At 41.5% G+C, this 18137-nt stretch overlaps 3 protein-coding genes and 2 long non-coding RNA genes across 5 annotated transcripts; 3 read left to right on the top strand and 2 right to left on the bottom strand.

The window, feature by feature from the left end:
- The first annotated feature begins 1306 nt into the window (after positions 1-1306).
- On the top strand, positions 1307-2841 carry LOC118207072 (polyubiquitin-B-like). Its single transcript, XM_035380369.1, has 2 exons — positions 1307-1469; positions 1631-2841. The coding sequence occupies exon 2, from the start codon at positions 1646-1648 to the stop codon at positions 2108-2110; it is 465 nt and encodes a 154-aa protein (XP_035236260.1). The 5' UTR covers positions 1307-1469; positions 1631-1645; the 3' UTR covers positions 2111-2841.
- LOC118207077 lies at positions 2833-5060 on the bottom strand. The gene is made up of 3 exons (XR_004761300.1): positions 5049-5060; positions 3939-4058; positions 2833-3693 (listed from the first exon to the last, which is right to left on the bottom strand). It is a non-coding gene; the product is annotated as an uncharacterized LOC118207077 (long non-coding RNA).
- A 2699-nt stretch (positions 5061-7759) lies between these two features.
- On the top strand, positions 7760-8885 carry LOC118207071 (polyubiquitin-like). Its single transcript, XM_035380367.1, has 2 exons — positions 7760-7915; positions 8174-8885. The coding sequence occupies exon 2, from the start codon at positions 8189-8191 to the stop codon at positions 8660-8662; it is 474 nt and encodes a 157-aa protein (XP_035236258.1). The 5' UTR covers positions 7760-7915; positions 8174-8188; the 3' UTR covers positions 8663-8885.
- A 4467-nt stretch (positions 8886-13352) lies between these two features.
- On the top strand, positions 13353-14375 carry LOC118207076 (polyubiquitin-B-like). Its single transcript, XM_035380373.1, has 2 exons — positions 13353-13508; positions 13785-14375. The coding sequence occupies exon 2, from the start codon at positions 13800-13802 to the stop codon at positions 14259-14261; it is 462 nt and encodes a 153-aa protein (XP_035236264.1). The 5' UTR covers positions 13353-13508; positions 13785-13799; the 3' UTR covers positions 14262-14375.
- A 2708-nt stretch (positions 14376-17083) lies between these two features.
- On the bottom strand, positions 17084-18061 carry LOC118207078. Its single transcript, XR_004761301.1, has 2 exons — positions 17741-18061; positions 17084-17495 (listed from the first exon to the last, which is right to left on the bottom strand). It is a non-coding gene; the product is annotated as an uncharacterized LOC118207078 (long non-coding RNA).
- Between the last annotated feature and the right edge of the window lie 76 nt (positions 18062-18137).

The following is an 18137-nucleotide window of genomic DNA, read 5'->3' on the forward strand; positions in this document are numbered from 1 at the left end:
TTCCCTGCCGCGGTGCTTTTGGTACTGTGATCCCATATCTGTTTGCCTTATGTTAGCAATGTCTGGTGCCAAAGGAAAAAGCAGGAAGAACTTAGCCATTTCAGTGAAGCCTACCAGCAGCAAGTATTGGATAGACATGCAAAAAAGGAAAAAGTGGAATGGGATAGAACGAAATGGAATTTGCTGTAAGAAATCCAGTGCCGGGATTAGGTTGCAATGCTGGGTAAAGGTAAAATGTAAGCATCTTCTGTAAGGGCAAAAACCACAACAAACCCTGGCCACTTTCACTTTCCATTCCTTGCATTTGCTTGTCACGGGAATGTTATATGGAATGCAGGTACAGGTAGTGATGGGGAGAGACTAAAATATTTGTTACGTAGGCATTCTTGTGTAATTTGGGAAATCCTCTACAGCAGGGCTGCCCAGCCCTGTTTATGAAACTCTACCTGCCGTCCTGTAAGTTTTCATTTCCACATAAATTTAGCGCACGTGATTCTACAAAATAGCGGCTCAGTGAGATCTCTAGCTGTTCAATGAGCATGAGTCTGCTTTTTTATGGTTGGAGTGCAAACGTACAAGTTGGCAGATCTCCAGGTTTTGTTACGTAGGCATTCTCATCTAATTTAGGAAATCCCCTGAATCATCTTTTTGTTTATTTTTATTTATTCGACACCTTGTTTTGCTCCTTTTATATGTTTCTGTGTGGTAAATGGATGTGTGTTTTATTTGCCTTATCCATTTAAATACCCATTAATGTAACTGTTATAAATAAATTATAAAATTTTAAAAACTGTAAAAATATGGTTTTGGGGACTGAAGCTCTGCATGAGCTGTCTTGAGGCACCTGCTTCTTTTGTTTACTTTCAGTTGTTTTATATTTATCAGTGATGTGATGAAACCATGTAAAATACTCGTTGATAAATTGGTGCTGTTACCTGCATGTTCAGTTCAAACATGTTCATGTTCAAACCCTACCTGTTGCATTTACATGCATTCATGTATTCTCATTACGATTGCTATAATGTCCTGTGATATATGAGTACACATAAGTAAGGAAAGTGTAGCCTATTACCAAAGTGTACCCTATTTGCATTGCCTCCTTTCTTTGTTTTTTGGTAGGCTACGGAACCTGAACTAGATTTTTCTGAGCTGAGCAAAACAGCACCATATGAATGCATATTTAGTAACCAGGCATTCGTACAGAGAAAGGAAATGAAAAGCGCGACCAATGAATGGAAACCGAAACTTGCCGTCAAATGTATGAGTCGGGTCCGGAAAACGAATCTTAAGATTAGGATCATAAAAGGAGGCGGGCCTCTCAGCTGTTCAAAATACAGCACCAGACAGACAGCCACCATAAGCAGACTCGTCACTCTCACCTTGTTCATCTCGGCTGAATCCTCTTGAGCGACTCTCCGTTTGCACACAAATCGAAAAGTTCAACGTCCTAAAAGGCATTTATTCAAAAGGTAACACGTTGTTTTTATTCTACGCTAGTAATTATACATAACGTATTTGCTCCAAAGCTGTATTATGAAATTAAAGTACATATGTGAGGTTCACTTGAAGTTGGTGTTAATTCATATCCTGTTGAGCTGATTTTTTAATTTATTTCATTATTTCGTTTCAGATCAAATCTCTCGTCATGGAGCTAACGATCAAACTCTTTGCTGGGAATACTTTTTCCCTGTCCGTGGATCCGCGCACCACAGTCGGACAGCTGAAGTCCATGATCCAACTGAAAGCGGAGGTGCCCAGCGCGAGGCAGCGGCTAAGTACGCAGAACAGCCACAGGATAGACCTGAAAGACGACAGGAAAACTCTGCAGGACTACGGTCTGCATTCGGGATGTATAATCGCCGTGCTGATCGTACAGACCTTTCAAGTGTTTCTGAAAACCACTACCGGCCAGACGCACACCTACGACGTTTCCCCGGGCGAGACCGTCTCTGAGTTCAAGCTCAAGGTCCAAAATAAGGAGCAGGTCGCCGTCCAGCAACAGAGGTTGGTCTACGGAAGCAAGGAGCTGCAGGATGGCTGTAAACTGGAGGACTACGATATAACAGCGGGGAGCACCATCCACCTCGTGCTGCGTCTGAGAGGAGGCTGAATCTGGTTCACTGCGCCAGTTTTTCCATTATTTTGAACTCTGCTTCTTTTAATTTCTAAAATTATTTGAATGAAATATTTAAAAAATTTGAATAAAAATTATATTTATAAGTATCTGTTGTTATAATGGGACCCTGCTCAACGAACTTGCTTTTGACACCGTTGTATTGAGCTTACCACCATGCTGTATTGTAAGCAAATTCCACTGACCTTGGTCGTGTGATTGATTGACTGATTTTACTTTTCATCTGTCTTTAATGATAGCTGTGCAATACTGAAATAAAATGTTATAAGCAATTTTGTGTATGTCATTAACTCTGTTGAGTAATGCAATGTTTCAAATGTAAGGATGAATATACAAGGATGTGCTTAGCTAAATATATTTTTGTTTAGGTCAAGATTGGCATAATTGGTGCGTCATACTACACTGTGGTAGGTGGCAGTGTAGTATAATGGATTATTAACCAGGTTTATAACCTAACACAGATTACAGGTTCAATTCCTTGGTAGGACTCTGCTGTTGTATCTCTGAGTAAGGTACTTTTAACCTGAATATACAAGGACATGGATGCAATGTAAATGCTATGTAAAAAAAAAAAAAGTTGTGTAAGTCGCACTGGATAAGAGCGTCTGCTAAATGCTTGTAATGGAATGCATAAATTGCTCTGGGTAAGAGTCTGCCAATGGCAGTAATGTAATGGTGCAAGAATAAACAAACCATGATGAAGGCAAGCACTTGTTTTATTTCAAAGGTTGAGTGGAAAAAAATGGCCGATCATCGAAAGGTTACATTAACGCATACCTGCGCAGAGTGCAGGATTTTATACAGCAGGTGCACATCGAGGTGTTTTCCTCCACGTCGTTTGCTCTAGACATTACTACGTAGCAAGCAACTGGATTTGAGTTCCTATACAACACTGGTGGGTATTCAAGACAGCAGCAGGCTTTGCTTATAAGCAACAACACTGATAATGAAGTAATACTAAAGTAGAGCAATACTGATTAGTCTTACTTGATCACCAATCTGCATGTTGTGTTTAGCTTACACCTTAAAATTAGCCATTGGTTTTCTATTGTATTGAGTTTTGTTGTTGAACTAATATGGATAATGCATTAGCTTCGCTCAAATCTCAGTTCAGCATCCAGGTTAAATTTAATCACGTGTCCATTTGTTTTTTTGTGACACATGCGATTCTGCAAATTGAGGCAATGTGTGAAGGATCCAAGGCATTCTCTTCAATTATCGCATACGGTACAATCAGTCAACATGATTCTCAGTTCGTGTGCAAATCCTTATATTTATAAATGGCATTTTGATCCCTGTGGAACTGCCACTTCATTGGCGAACCGTTCGTTTAATCCACGACTGCACTGGATGTGGTTCGACCATCGCGTTCATTTCCAGCACCTATATTTAGTACAATCAGGCCTACAGTATGTTAAACACGTGTCCTGGGAACCACGCACGTCCGGCACATGCTGAATTCCGTAAAACTGAAGGGTGGTCGGGCGGCTTCACTTCCTTACCGACGCAAGGTAGGCGTACCAGAACAAAGCCACCAGGTTGGCAAACAGTACACGGAACTAAAACAAACAAACAAACAAACAAACAAAATTAATGAAACAACATAGAGCATTAATGGTGCGACATGGCTGCTATTGACAGTGCATCCGATGTGAAATGCTATTCTTTGATATACAATTTTTGTGTTAAATTGACAACGATACAGCACATTTTACTCTCGTGAGAACATGCCTGATCCCTCTGAACTGTATGAACCCTGCAATAGTTTAATGAACACTGAGCACTTCGCCGCGGAGCTGCTTACCTGAACAGGCACGTAGTTGATGTTGATAAATTGGAAAGGGGTCCACACTTTCCAGTTCATCTTCAGGGCTGGCCAGTAACCTGCTCTCACTTTGCCTTGAAATGCTGAAATTGTCCTACCCTGGAATGGCACCAGCAAGTTCAGATAACCCCAAGCTCGCAGGGCAAGTGCGCCTGATATTGATGTACTTCTACTGCTCCTTCTGGCATATGCCTTTGACACTACACTACACGGCCAAAATGTGGACACCTGACATCAACATCTCATCCAGAATTATGGGCATTGATATGGACTTGGTCCACCCTTTGTTGCTATAACAACCTCCACTTGTCTGGGAAGGCTTTGCACTAGATGTTGGCGCATTGCTGCAGGGATTTGCTCCATTCAGCCAGAAGACCATTACTGAGGCCAGGCACTGATTAGGCCTGGCTCACAGTTGGCTTTCCAATTGATCCCCAAGGTGTTGGATGGGGTTGAGGTCAGGGCCCTGTGCAGGCCAGTCATTTTCTTCCACACTGTTCTCAACACAACCATTTATATATGGACCTTGCTGTGTGCCCAGGGGCATTGTCATGCTGAAACAGGAAAGGGCCTTCCCCAAACTGTTAGGGAAGCACAGAATAGTCTAGAATATGACTGTATGCTGTAGCATTAATATTTGCCTTCACTGGAACTAAGGGGCCTAGCCCAAACCATGCAAAACAGCCCCAGACTAAGGGGTGTCCAGACACGTTTGGTTATATAGTATATATAAGTCTGCAATCATATATTATTAAATCAGCTCACATTGTACTTGTTTTAAATACACACCATCTTCTGCAACATGCTGCATCGGTTTTTTTTCTCTCATTGCAAATATTGCAGTGATTTTTGTAGCGGTATGTACAGTGTCCCAGGGTTTGTCCTCCACCTCGGTTTCACCGTCATCCTACGGGCTGCAATAGCAGCAAATTTTTTATTTATTTTTCAAAAAAGGTCAGAAATGGGACAACCTCAAGGGCCATCTTGTCCTCACCACGTCACATGACACAAGCAACAGGGTCACCACCAGTGCGGTGTCGGGGTGGCTGCTTTCGGACGCTTCCCCCCGAGTGAGAAAGCTGCACTGACCTCCAGGACGTTTCAGACTGTACCACAACCTGGGCTTCCGAATGCTACTCTAACTTACAGTAGTTCGATTTACTACAGCCTTTCCTTGTACACATGTTTAGTTCTGTAAAGACTTGACAGATCGATCTCTCGGGTTTAGATTTCTTGTGGTAATTTGACCTTGTGCCATCTGCCGGCACGTATGTCTTAAAGCACTCCACAACAGTATTTTCTCCCAAAACAACTTACACAGTGTGAGATTCTAACACACAGCCAGACTTAAAAATGTGTACACACATAGCTGACCATAAACCCATATATACAAGTCTGACATGCGACCAAGGGTTCAATTCCCTGCCGCGGTGCTTTTGGTACTGCGATCCCATCTCTGTTTGCCTTACGTGAGCAATGTCTGGTGCCAAAGGAAAAAGCAGGAAGAACTTAGCCAGTTCAGTGAAGCCTACCAGCAGCAAGTATTGGATAGACATGCAAAAAAGGAAAAAGTGGAATGGGATAGAACGAAATGGAATTTGCTGTAAGAAATCCAGTGCCGGGATTAGTTTGCACAAATGCTGGCTGAAGGTAAAATGTAAGCATCTTCTGTAAGGGCAACAACCACAACAAACCCTGGCCACTTTCACTTTCCATTCCTTGCATTTGCTTGTCACGGGAATGTTATATGGAAGGCAGGTACAGGTAGTGATGGGGAGAGGCTAAAATATTTGTTACGTAGGCATTCTTGTGTAATTTGGGAAATCCTCTACAGCAGGGCTGCCCACCCCTGTTTATGAAACTCTACCTGCCGTCCTGTAAGTTTTCATTTCCATATAAATTTAGCGCACGTGATTCTACAAAATAGCGGCTCAGTGAGATCTCTAGGTGTTCAATGAGGTCTGATTTTTTATGCTTGGAGTGCACACCTACAGGTTGGCAGATCTCCAGGTTTCGTTACGTAGGCATTCTCATCTAATTTAGGAAATCCCCTGAGTCATAGGGCCTGATCTTTTGTTTATTTTTTATTTATTCGGCACCTTGTTTTGCTCCTTTTATATACTGTATGTTTCTGTGTGGTAAATGGATGTGTGTTTTATTTGCCTTATCCATTTAAATACCCAGTAATGTAACTGTTATAAATAAATTTTAAAAATGTAAAAACTGTAAAAATATGGTATTGGGGACAGAAGCTCTGCCTGAGCTGTCTTGAGGCACCTGCTTCTTTTGTTAACTTTCTGTTGTTTTATATTTATCAGTGATGTGATGAAACCATGTAAAATACTAGTTGATAAATTGGTGCTGTTATGCCTGCATGTTCAGTTGTAACAGAACTATTCCTTCTCTGTGCCATTTTCCCTGTTGAGATTTAAGATACAGCTTTATGAGAAGCTCATAATATAGACAACGTTTCTGTCGTCCTGAATATGACATTTTTTAACATACCCTTGCAGTTGTGATTCATTGATTTATATAAATAATCATTATGGGGGTTCAGTTACTGCTTTCTGTCAAACCTTTCAGACTACATGAGGGGTGGACATCAGTCCTGAATCACTGCTTCCTGCTGCTGAAGAATGATATTAGCCAATGCTTTAGATAATAGCAAGTCATTATTATTATTATTATTATTATTATTATTATTATTATTACTATTATTGGGCGGCACGGTGGTGCAGTGGGTAGCACTGTCTCCTCACAGCAAAAAGGTTGTGATTACGAATCTCGGCTTGGTGCCTTTCTGTGTGGAGTTTGCATGTTCTCCCCGTGTCCGCATGGGTTTCCTCCAGGTACTCCAGTTTCCTCCCACAGTCCAAAGACATGCAGGTAGGCCGACTGGAGACACTAAATTGCCCATAGGTATGAATGTGTGAGTGAATCATGAGTGAATGGTGTGTGTGTGCCCTGCGATGGATTGGCAGCCTGTCCAGGGTGTATTCCTGCCTCTCGCCCAATGCACGCTGGGATAGGCTCCAGCACCTCTCGCGACCCTGACCAGGATAAGTGGGTACAGATAATGGATGGATGGATTATTATTATTATTATTATTATTATTATAATATTATTATTATTATTATTATTATTATTACAAGAAGAAGAAGAAGAAGAAGAAGAAGAAGGAGAAATTGGTCTAATACAGCTGTCTGAGAATGCCTGCTTGATTTTATTTGTTGCCGTAGCACAATTTCACTTTATGGTACAACTTCAATTATGTGGTCCAACATAATGTTCGTTGCGTTCCTGTAAATATTAAATCAATCCATATTTTTTTTAAATTTAATTTTTTAAAAGGACTTAGTTATTTGCGAACTTATGTTTGATTGTAATTGGTCTACGTGGCTTTTTGGTGTGTTGCGGCTTTTGAAAGCATTTCTACATGGCCGAGTATTATGTACCCTACCTGTGGCCTTTTGCATGTTTTCATGTATTCTTATTACGATTGCTATAGTGTACTGTAATACATGAGTACACATAAGTAAGGAAAGTGTAGCCTATTACCAAAGTGTACCCTATTTGCATTGCCTCCTTTCTTTGTTTTTGTGGTAGGCTACGGAACTTGAACTAGATTTTTCTGAGTTGAGCAAAACAGCACCAAATAAATGCATATTTAGTAACCAGGCATTCATACAGAGAAAGGAAATGAAAAGCGCGACCAATGAATGGAAACCGAAACTTGCCGTCAAATGTACGAGTCCGGCCCGGAAAATGAATCTTAAGAGGAGGATGATAAAAGGAGGCGGGCATCTCAGCTGTTCAAAACACAGCACCAGATAGACCGCCGTCACAAGGAGACTCGTCACTCTCATCTTGTTCATCTCGGCTGAATCCTCTTCAGCGACTCTCCGTTTGCACACAAATCGAAAAGTTCGACGTCCTAAAAGGCATTTATTCAAAAGGTAATACGTTGTTTTTATTCTACGTTAGTAATTATAAATAACGTATTTGTTTTCTCACCACCTGTTTCTCTGTCTTATTAGATGTGAAAACTGTGCCTTAATAACAACCATTAGCCGTAATAATTTGGAATAATTATTTGCGATGACTCCAAAGCTGTATTATGAAATTAAAGGACATATATGAGGTTCACTTCAAGTTGGTGTTAATTCATATCCTGTTGAGCTGATTTTTTTATTTATTTCATTATTTCGTTTCAGATCAAATCTCTCGTCATGGATCTAACGATCAAACTCTTTGATGGGAATACCTATTCCCTGTCCGTGGATCCGCGCACCACAGTCGGACAGCTGAAGTCCATGATCCAACTGAACGCGGAGGTCCCCAGCGCGAGGCAGCGGCTAAGTACGCAGAACGGCCACCGGATAGACCTGAAAGACGACATGAAAACTCTGCAGGACTACGGTCTGCATTCGGGATGCATAATCGCCGTGCTGATCGTGCAGACCGTGCAGACCTTTCAAGTATTTCTGAAAACAACTACCGGCAAAAACCACACCTACGACGTTTCCCCGGGAGAGACCGTCTCTGAGTTCAAGCTCAAGGTCCAAAATGAGGAGCAGGTCGCCGTCCAGCAACAGAGGTTGGTCTACGGAAGCAAGGAGCTCCAGGATGGCTGTAAACTGGAGGAGTACGATATAAAAGCGGGGAGCATCATCCACCTCGTGCTGCGTCTGAGAGGAGGCTGAATCTGGTTCACTGCGCCAGTTTTCCATTATTTTGATCTCTGCTTCTTATAATATCTAAAATTATTTGAGTAAAATGTTTTTTAAAATTTGAATTAAAATTATATTTATAAGTATCTATTATTATACTAAAGACATAATGGGACCCTGCTCAACTAACTTGCTTTTACTTTTCAACTGTCTTTAATGATAGCTGTGAAATACTGAAATAAAATGTTATAAGCAATTCTCAGTATGTCATTAACTCTGTTGAGTAATGTAATGTTTCAAATGTAAGGATGAATATACAAGGATGTGCTTAGCTAAATGTATTTTTGTTTAGGTCACAATTGGCGTAATTGGTGCGTCATACTACACAGTGGTAGGTGGCAGTGGATGGATAGGTGGCAGTGTACTGCACTTGGAACGGTACTTCTCTCTAGGGTTTTCGACGCACTTGTTCCTGGTTATGGTTATACACTTTGTTGTACGTCACTCTGGATAAGAGCGTCTGCCAAATGCCTGTAATGTAATGTAATATAATGGATTAGTAACCAGGCTTATAACCTAACACAGGTCACAGGTTCAATTCCTAGGTAGGACTCTGCTGTCGTACCCTTGAGCAAGGTGCTTTTAACCAATATATGACTAAAGACTAAAAATAGCATGTTAAGAAAAATGTCCACACATGTCATTCTGTTTGGTGTAGAATTTTTTTTGAATGAGTATCCTAAAGGCATAGAAGTAAATATATAAAATAGAATTTCCAAAAACATTTCTGTTTATCTTGCTTTAAATGGTAGTTTCAGTTTTTGCAAAAATCTTTGAATTAAAGTTATCATTCAAAATATACCAAAATCTTCATATTCATATAGATGAAACCCAGATATTATAGAAATGCAACTTGTGCGGAGTCCAATGACGCCGACTCATTGTAGTTTTTCAGATACAGCCATTTCTGTATCATACTATTTTTAGTTGTTAGTCACAAGGGACTACTCATTTTATCGTTTTTTGTGAAAATACCCATGGATCCATAGGTTCTGGTGATGGCAGGTTAATTTCCTTTGGTATACTGAGAGTCCAGATATCCACAAGTAAGAGACACTTACTTACTGAAAAAAACATCTGACCTAACCTTTTGGCAGAAATTATGAAAATAGTAGCTCCACATCCATATTCTGTTGTCAGTTTCTATGCATTTCTATGGATTCCTGACAATGAGTCCATGGCTCTCCATCTGAATTGATGATCAGGATAATTTAGTTCTGACTTATTAATACTCTTGTCACACACACACGCACGCACGCATACACACACAAAAGGGAGACATGTGAGAGAAAGTACAGAGCAGAACCAGACACTTGTTTACAAAGAAGACCTGTACCTAGCATTCATTGATCTGTCCAAGGCCTTCGACATAGTAAACTGGGAACTGCTGTGGGAAGTACTCAGGAAGCTGGGGGTTCCACCAAAGTTCAGGAACATCCTGTGGCAGCTCCATGATGGGATGCAAGCCTGTGTGAGCATCGGTGGCCAACAATCCCCATTCTTCAGTGTGGATGTGGGGGTCCCAACTATTTTTAACATGTTCCTCTCCACCGTCACCCTTCTGTCTCACAAATCCCTGGATCCCACAGATGGGGTACAGATACAGTACAGACTGGATGGAAATCTTTTTAATATCCGGCGACTTCAAGTCGCCCCTAAAACCACCACCCAACACATCCTGGAGCTACAGTACGCTGATGACTGTGCTCTCCTCGCCCACTCACCAGAATCCCTACAATGTGCATTAAATGTGGTTGCTTCCATATACAGCGCCATTAGTCTCCAGATCAACATCAAGAAAACGCAGATAGTCGTGCAAGAGTCCATCCCCCAACCACATGCGCCTACCTTCACCCTTGATATTCATCCTCTTGCCATCGTCCCACATTTCACCTACCTCGGTAGCATTCTGTCCCCCTCCTGCAATATCGACAACAACACCCAAGTTCTCATTGGTTTGGCCTCTGCTGCCTTCGGCAGGCTGAAGTCCAGGGTCTTCCAGAACAGGAACCTAACCATCTCCACCAAAGCAACTGTGTACAAGGCCGTTTGCCTCTCCACACTGCTTTATGGTTCAGAAACCTGGACCCCCTACCAGAGGCACATACGAACTCTAGAGGCCTTCCACATCCGCTGCCTCCAAAGGATCCTGAGTGTGTCCTGGGAAGACAGGGTGCCCTATGTGGCAATCCACGACCGGACTCATACACCCAGCATTGCAGTGTTCCTTGCGCAAAGACATATGCGTTGGGTCGGGTATGTGATCCGCATGCCTGCCCACCACCTTCCTAGACAGATCCTCAAGGCCAGCTCTTGAATAGTCATAGGTCTGCTGGGGGCCAGGAAAAGCGTTTTAAGGATCACCTAAAAACCCTCCTGAAGAAGTGCAACATCAAACCACCAGCACTAGAGTCCCTGGCTGCTGATCGCCACACCTGGAGCTCCACCTGCCACCAGGGAATCACTCACCTTCAGGAGCAGGCTACAGAGAGGAGAATGCAGCGGCATGCACAGAGGCACCAACATGCTGCAGGGCCCCCCCTTTCCTCTGCCGTATACCCCTGCCCCTCATGCGGCAAGAATTGCGGATCGCGCATTGGCCTGTAGTGATGGGCGAAAATGAACAAATCTTTTTGTGTCCGGTATGTACCGGATCAGCCTGACAAACGTCCAAGTGCTCATCAATCAAATTCTAGCCTGCTGAATATCCGAGTGCTCATGAATCGGACTCTCCCTGCATTTTTCCACTCAAAACTGCTGCCTGCTACGGTAGATGCAGTGCTCAAAGCATATCAAGCGGAACAACCAACGAATGAGCGAGAGCGAGATCGAATGAACTAATGAATGAGCGAGTTGAATCGGACGTGACTCGAGACCAACAGCCTGCACTCACTGAACGAGTTTGAATGTCGGAATGAACTGTTCTCTCGAACTATCGGACCGTTCGGAGGTTGAGTTGAAACGGACTTTGAGCCAAGACAGGCAGCCTGCACTCAGTGAAGGAAATCTAATGAACTCACTTGTCACCTGGCCAATATTAAAATTCTGGGTGTTAGGTCAGAATGGTCTCACAGCATACTTGTTATCCTGGCTAGCTAGCTAGCTAACTATTGAATTGTAGCCTAATCAAAACAGCGGTTACTACAAACGGAATCGTTCACAAAGATACAGATGAAAATGCGTCCGGTAGCCATGAGTTAAATGCGGAATGCCTATTCTACTGTGCAAATAAGGGAAAATTCCGTATTTTGCGGGATGGTTCACAACCATAAATAAAGCTAGCAACAGTAACTAGAAATGTGATTCAACGTTGCCATCAATTGTGAAATTGGACATTGAAAAGGGGAGGGGATGTAACAACAGTTCAAAAGCAAAAGAATAATGTTGCTGTTTAAACTGCTTTAGAAGAATGCTGTAGCGCATTGATTTTAGAACTGTTAAAAGACTGAGGTGTCCCTTTTCTGAGAAATAATGCCCACCCTTGGACAAATTGTCTGACACATTTCTGTAACATCGTATTGTGCTTACATAGCCTACCTACATACAAGTAGGATGCAGAATCAATGTATTAAAATTAATATTTATCTTTATTAATGTAAACTTATACTTGATGAAAGGTAATGCATTGAAGAGAAGTTGGTGGGGTATGCAGCACTAGTTGTAATGTAATGTAATGTAGTTGTCGAACGTGCATGTAGGCTACTATAATGGAGTGTCACGGAGAAACGGATGTCATTTTTTAGAAAAAGTATCAAAACTCGTGAGGTTCAATGTTCGAAAGGTTCGGTACATTTATATGTATCAACTCGAAGGAACCGGTACTGTGAAAAGAATCGGTCCACCCAACACTATTGGCCTGCACAGCCACATGGCTATGCACAGGTGAAATACACCCCAATAAACCCCCAAGAAATTGGAGCAGCGTCATCATCGACATTGATCGACTGCCATAAGCAAAAAAGTGTGTGTGCGAGAGTGAAAAAGAACTTATTTAAAATGGAAAGAAATCACTAATGTTACAAATCCCATAGGAATTCTATACAGATGGTTTTGAAGTATGTGCATGTCTGTATATTTTTCCTGGCTATACAAAGAATAAGTAATATATTATCATATTTCTTTTTGCACTTTAACAGTAAGTAAGTTTTGGACTCTCTGTGTACCAAAAATTATAAAGATCTGACACACTCCTAACCTAATGTTTCTAGAGATTATTTCATGGATAATCAAAAAACTTGAAACCCTTTGTGACTAGATAGTAAAAATAGTATGTTAAGAAAAACATGTAATGCTGCCTTATACATTGGCCGATTTGAAAAAAATTAACAGATTTGCGATCAGCTCAACTAGCTTGACAGATGTTCCAAAGGAATTTCAGAACTTCCACTACGGACATTAATGGGGATGAAAAGGGGAGGGCCTCTCAGCTGTTCAAAACACAGCACCAGACATAAGACAGATACCTACAATACATACGTACATTATATACATAAAACACACATTGCACAACGCAGCGAACCTCCTAGCTCCTAACCTTACCTCCTAGGCTGCTATTCAGAGCTTTAATAGACAGGGGAACAAAGGAGTGGTTATACCTATTCAATTTGCATTGGGGGATCCTGAAGCCTGAAGTCTGCCTGAGGGGAGGAGTTGGTATTCAAGGTTCAGAACATGGGTGGGATCTGAAATGATCTTCTCTGCCTGTCTGACAAGTGTCTTCTCAAAGATAGTCTGGAATGCAGGGCGGAATCCTCTTGAGCGACTCTCCATTCGCACACAAATCGAAAGTTCGACGTCCTAAAAGGCATTTATTCAAAAGGTAGAGCATGGTTTTTATTTTACGCTAGTAATTATAAATAACGTATTTGCTTTTCTCACCACCTGTTTCTCTGTCTTGCTAGATGTGCAAACTATGCCTTAATAACAACCATTAGCCATAATAATTCGGAATTATTATTTTCAGAGACTATGCTGTTTTGTGATGACTCCAAATCTGTATCGTGCCCATAAAAGGGCGTATGTGAGGTTCACTTCAAGTTGGTGTTAATTAAAATCCTGTTGAGCTGATTTTTTAAATTCCATTGTTTCGTTTCAGATCAAATCTCTCGTTATGGAGTTAACAATCAAATTCTTAGCTGGGGATACTTTTTCCCTGTCCGTGGAACCGGGCACCACAGTCGGACAGCTGAAGTCCATCATCCAACAGAACGCGGACGTGCCCAGCTCAATGCAGCGGCTAAGTACGCAGAAAGAACCCAGGATTGACCTGAAAGACGACAGAAAAACTCTGCAGGACTACGGTCTGCATTCGGAATGCATAGTCGCCGTGCTGGTCGTACAGCCCTTTCAAGTGTTTCTGATAACCACTACCGGCCAGACGCACACCTACGACGTTTCCCCGGGAGAGACCGTCACTGAGTTCAAACTCAAGGTCGAAAATAAGGAGCAGGTCCCCGTCCAGCAACAGAGGTTGATCTACCAATGTAAGCAGCTGAAGGATGGCAGTAAACTGGAGGACTACGGTATAGAACAGAGGAGCAACATCCACCTCCTGGTGCGTCTGAGAGGCTGAATCTGGTTCACTGCGCCAGTTTTTCCATTATTTTGAACTCTGCTTCTTTTAATATCTAAAATTATCTGAATAAAATGTTTAAAAAAATTTGAATACAAATTCTATTTATAAGTATCTATTGTTATAATAAAGACACAGTGAGACCCTGCTCAACTAACTTGCTTTTACTTTTCAGCTGTCTTTAATTATAACTGTGAAATACTGAAATAAAATGTTATAAGCAATTCTGTGTATGTCATTATCTCTGTTGAGTAATGTCAGTGTTGGGCAGAAATGTAGTTAAACTACTAACGCCGCGACTTGTAGCGACGCTACTAGTTTAACTACATTTCTCAATGGCGTGGTGGTAGCGTCGCTGTTTTCTGAACCAAATAGCTTTTCAGTAGCGAAGATCTTTTATTGATCAAGTAGTGCGGTAGCGTCCACACAAGCTACATTTTCCCAAGCATTTCTGAAGCTCAAGCGCTTTAGTTTGCTTTAGTTATTGCACTTGTTTAATTATTGCCTGTATTATTTGCATAGACTGTTTTGCTGCTGCTTTTGTTTGTGTTAATCAAATGAACCTACAGGGGCAAAAGACAAACTTAAATAAATAAACAAATACAGTACATATAGGTGGGGAAAAAATGAGGGAACAGAGGAAAAGTTGAAAAGTTTAGATTACTCTGAAATATGACTTAGTGCTCTGACTGTAGTTTTTAACATTGACCAGCAGAGGGTTCGACAAAAATGCAAGTCTCTACAAAACCAAAGTATGGTGGTTAATCAAAATGATTTGCTTGAAATTTATGTAGATATAGCCACTAGTACAGAGTGGGCTTAATAAAAATACCACTTTTTAAAATGCCAATGAATTATATACAATAACTAACTAGACTAACTCAAATATAAAAAAATTAATAGAATAGCTAAAACTAGAATAGAGACTAGAGAACCATAACCATAAATATAGCTGCAAGCAGCGATGAGGGGGCCAAGCAATCCAGCAGGGCAGAGTCACCATGGCAACTTGATCGAATCATGTTAAAAGTGCGGCTGTGAGCACTGATAGCAAGTTTTATGTCAATTGACCAAAGATTGAGTGTAATTGAGATATGAGCTCACATCCTGTTTGTATAAGAGAACATTTTTGAGGGTTGGTCTGAAGATGATCTGTGCCAAATTTGGTGAAGATTGGGCAAACTTTGTGGCCTGTGAAAAATGTTGAAATCTTTTGATAAAATCCAATATGGCAGCCACATCAATTAGGCTGACATGAAAAGTTGCCATGTCTCAGCCTTGGGACCTCTCACGGTATCACCAGACACGAGAAAATTTTTTTTTTAAGTAAACACATCACCAGTTATTAGCCAAAATGCATTTTTGCTTATTGCAGTGCCCCCCAGTGGTCAAATGATGGATTTTTTTTTGTGCTTCCTCAAAATGGGGTCCCGAGTCCATGTACCAAGTTTGGTTTTGATACATCAAAGCACTGCTGAGTTATGATCTCACAGATGAACGCTTTTGAAAATCAAAAATCCATCTGATAACTTTTGTGAGTCCTGGTCTGAACATCATCTGTGCCAAATTTGGTGACGATTGGACAAGATTTGTGGCCTGTGAAAAATTTTTAAACTTTTTCAGAAAATCAAATATGGCGGAAATTGACGTCAATGGGTGCATTGAACTCGGCTTGATCCAAGGAATCCAACAATACCTAATGTTTTAAAAATCTGGCATACGGCTCAAAACCTACATGCATAAACATACCTCCAACTTTGACCCATTGGTGGTGCTAGAGCACTCAAGGTGGAGGCATGAATATTGGTGAAAAGAATCATGAGACTGTCCCCAGTGTGCCAAATTTCAAAACTTTTTACCATACGGTTCTAGGGGCTGCCTCGACACTCTAGCCAGAAGAAAAAGATGATGATGATGATGATGATGATGATGATGATGAATAATGAATAATAAAACGTAGAAACACAATGGGTGCCTAAGCAGCTTTGCTATGCTTGGCCATGCTTGGTGTAATTGGTGCATTATATGGCACTGCTTCAGTAAAAATGTCCAGCTGAAATGACAGGGAAATTGTGCAGGTGGCAATCTAGTATAACGGGTAAGGAGCTGGTTCTGTAACATAAAGGTCATAGGTCCGATTCCCAGGTAGGACACTGCCGTTGTATTCTTGAGCAAGGTGCTTAACCTGCACTGCTTCAGTATATATCCAGCGGTATAAATGGATGCAATGTAAATCCTGTGTAAAAAAAAAGTTGTGTAAGTCGCACTGGATAAGAGCGTCTGCTAAACGCTTGTAATGGAATGCATAAATTGCTCTGGGTAAGAGTCTGCCAATGGCAGTAATGTAATGGTGCAAGAATAAACAAACCATGATGAAGGCAAGCACTTGTTTTATTTCAAAGGTCGAGTGGAAAAAAATGGTCGATCATCGAAAGGTTACATTAACGCATACCTGCGCAGAGTGCAGGATTTTATACAGCAGGTGCACATCGAGGTGTTTTCCTCCACGTCGTTTGCTCTAGACATTACTACGTAGCAAGCAACTGGATTTGGGTTCCTATACAACACTGGTGGGTATTCAAGACAGCAGCAGGCTTTGCTTATAAGCAACAACACTGATAATGAAGTAATACTAAAGTAGAGCAATACTGATTAGTCTTACTTGATCACCAATCTGCATGTTGTGTTTAGCTTACACCTTAAAATTAGCCATTGCTTTTCTATTGTACTGAGTTTTGTTGTTGAACAAATATGGATAATGCATTAGCTTCGCTCAAATCTCAGTTCAGCATCCAGGTTAAATTTAATCACGTGTCCATTAGTTTTTTTGTGACACGTGCGATTCTGCAAATTGAGGCAATGTGTGAAGGATCCAAAGCATTTTCTTCAATTATTGCATATGGTACAATCAGTCAACATGATTCTCAGTTCATGTGCAAATCCTTATATTTATAAATGGCATTTTGATCCCTGTGGAACTGCCACTTCATTGGCGAACTGTTCGTTTAATCCACGACTGCACTGGATGTGGTTCGACCATCGTGTTCATTTCCAGCACCTATATTTAGTACAATCAGGCCTACAGTATGTTAAACACGTGTCCTGGGAACCACGCACGTCCGGCACATGCTGAATTCCGTAAAACTGAAGGGTGGTTGGGCGGCTTCACTTCCTTACCGACGCAAGGTAGGCGTACCAGAACAAAGCCACCAGGTTGGCAAACAGTACACGGAACTAAAACAAACAAACAAACAAACAAACAAAATTAATGAAACAACATAGAGCATTAATGGTGCGACATGGCTGCTATTGACAGTGCATTCGATGTGAAACGCTATTCTTTGATATACAATTTTTGTGTTAAATTGACAACGATACAGCACATTTTACTCTCGTGAGAACATGCCTGATCCCTCTGAACTGTATGAACCCTGCAATAGTTTAATGAACACTGAGCACTTCGCCGCGGAGCTGCTTACCTGAACAGGCACGTAGTTGATGTTGATAAATTGGAAAGGGGTCCACACTTTCCAGTTCATCTTCAGGGCTGGCCAGTAACCTGCTCTCACTTTGCCTTGAAATGCTGAAATTGTCCTACCCTGGAATGGCACCAGCAAGTTCAGATAACTCCAAGCTCGCAGGGCAAGAGCACCTGATATTGATGTACTTCTACTGCTCCTTCTGGCATATGCCTTTGATACTACACTACACGGCCAAAATGTGGACACCTGACATCAACATCTCATCCAGAATTATGGGCATTGATATGGACTTGGTCCACCCTTTGTTGCTGTAACAACCTCCACTTGTCTGGGAAGGCTTTACACTAGATGTTGGAGCATTGCTGCAGGGATTTGCTTCCATTCAGCCAGAAGA

Source organism: Anguilla anguilla, chromosome 10, assembly GCF_013347855.1.
Source record: "Anguilla anguilla isolate fAngAng1 chromosome 10, fAngAng1.pri, whole genome shotgun sequence".
In the NCBI taxonomy this organism is placed as follows: Eukaryota; Metazoa; Chordata; class Actinopteri; order Anguilliformes; family Anguillidae; genus Anguilla; species Anguilla anguilla.

Bases quoted from the DNA above. Each gene is read 5' to 3' on its own strand.
- LOC118207072 (XM_035380369.1), top strand. From the start codon at position 1,646: ATGGAGCTAACGATCAAACTCTTTGCTGGGAATACTTTTTCCCTGTCC.
- LOC118207071 (XM_035380367.1), top strand. From the start codon at position 8,189: ATGGATCTAACGATCAAACTCTTTGATGGGAATACCTATTCCCTGTCC.
- LOC118207076 (XM_035380373.1), top strand. From the start codon at position 13,800: ATGGAGTTAACAATCAAATTCTTAGCTGGGGATACTTTTTCCCTGTCC.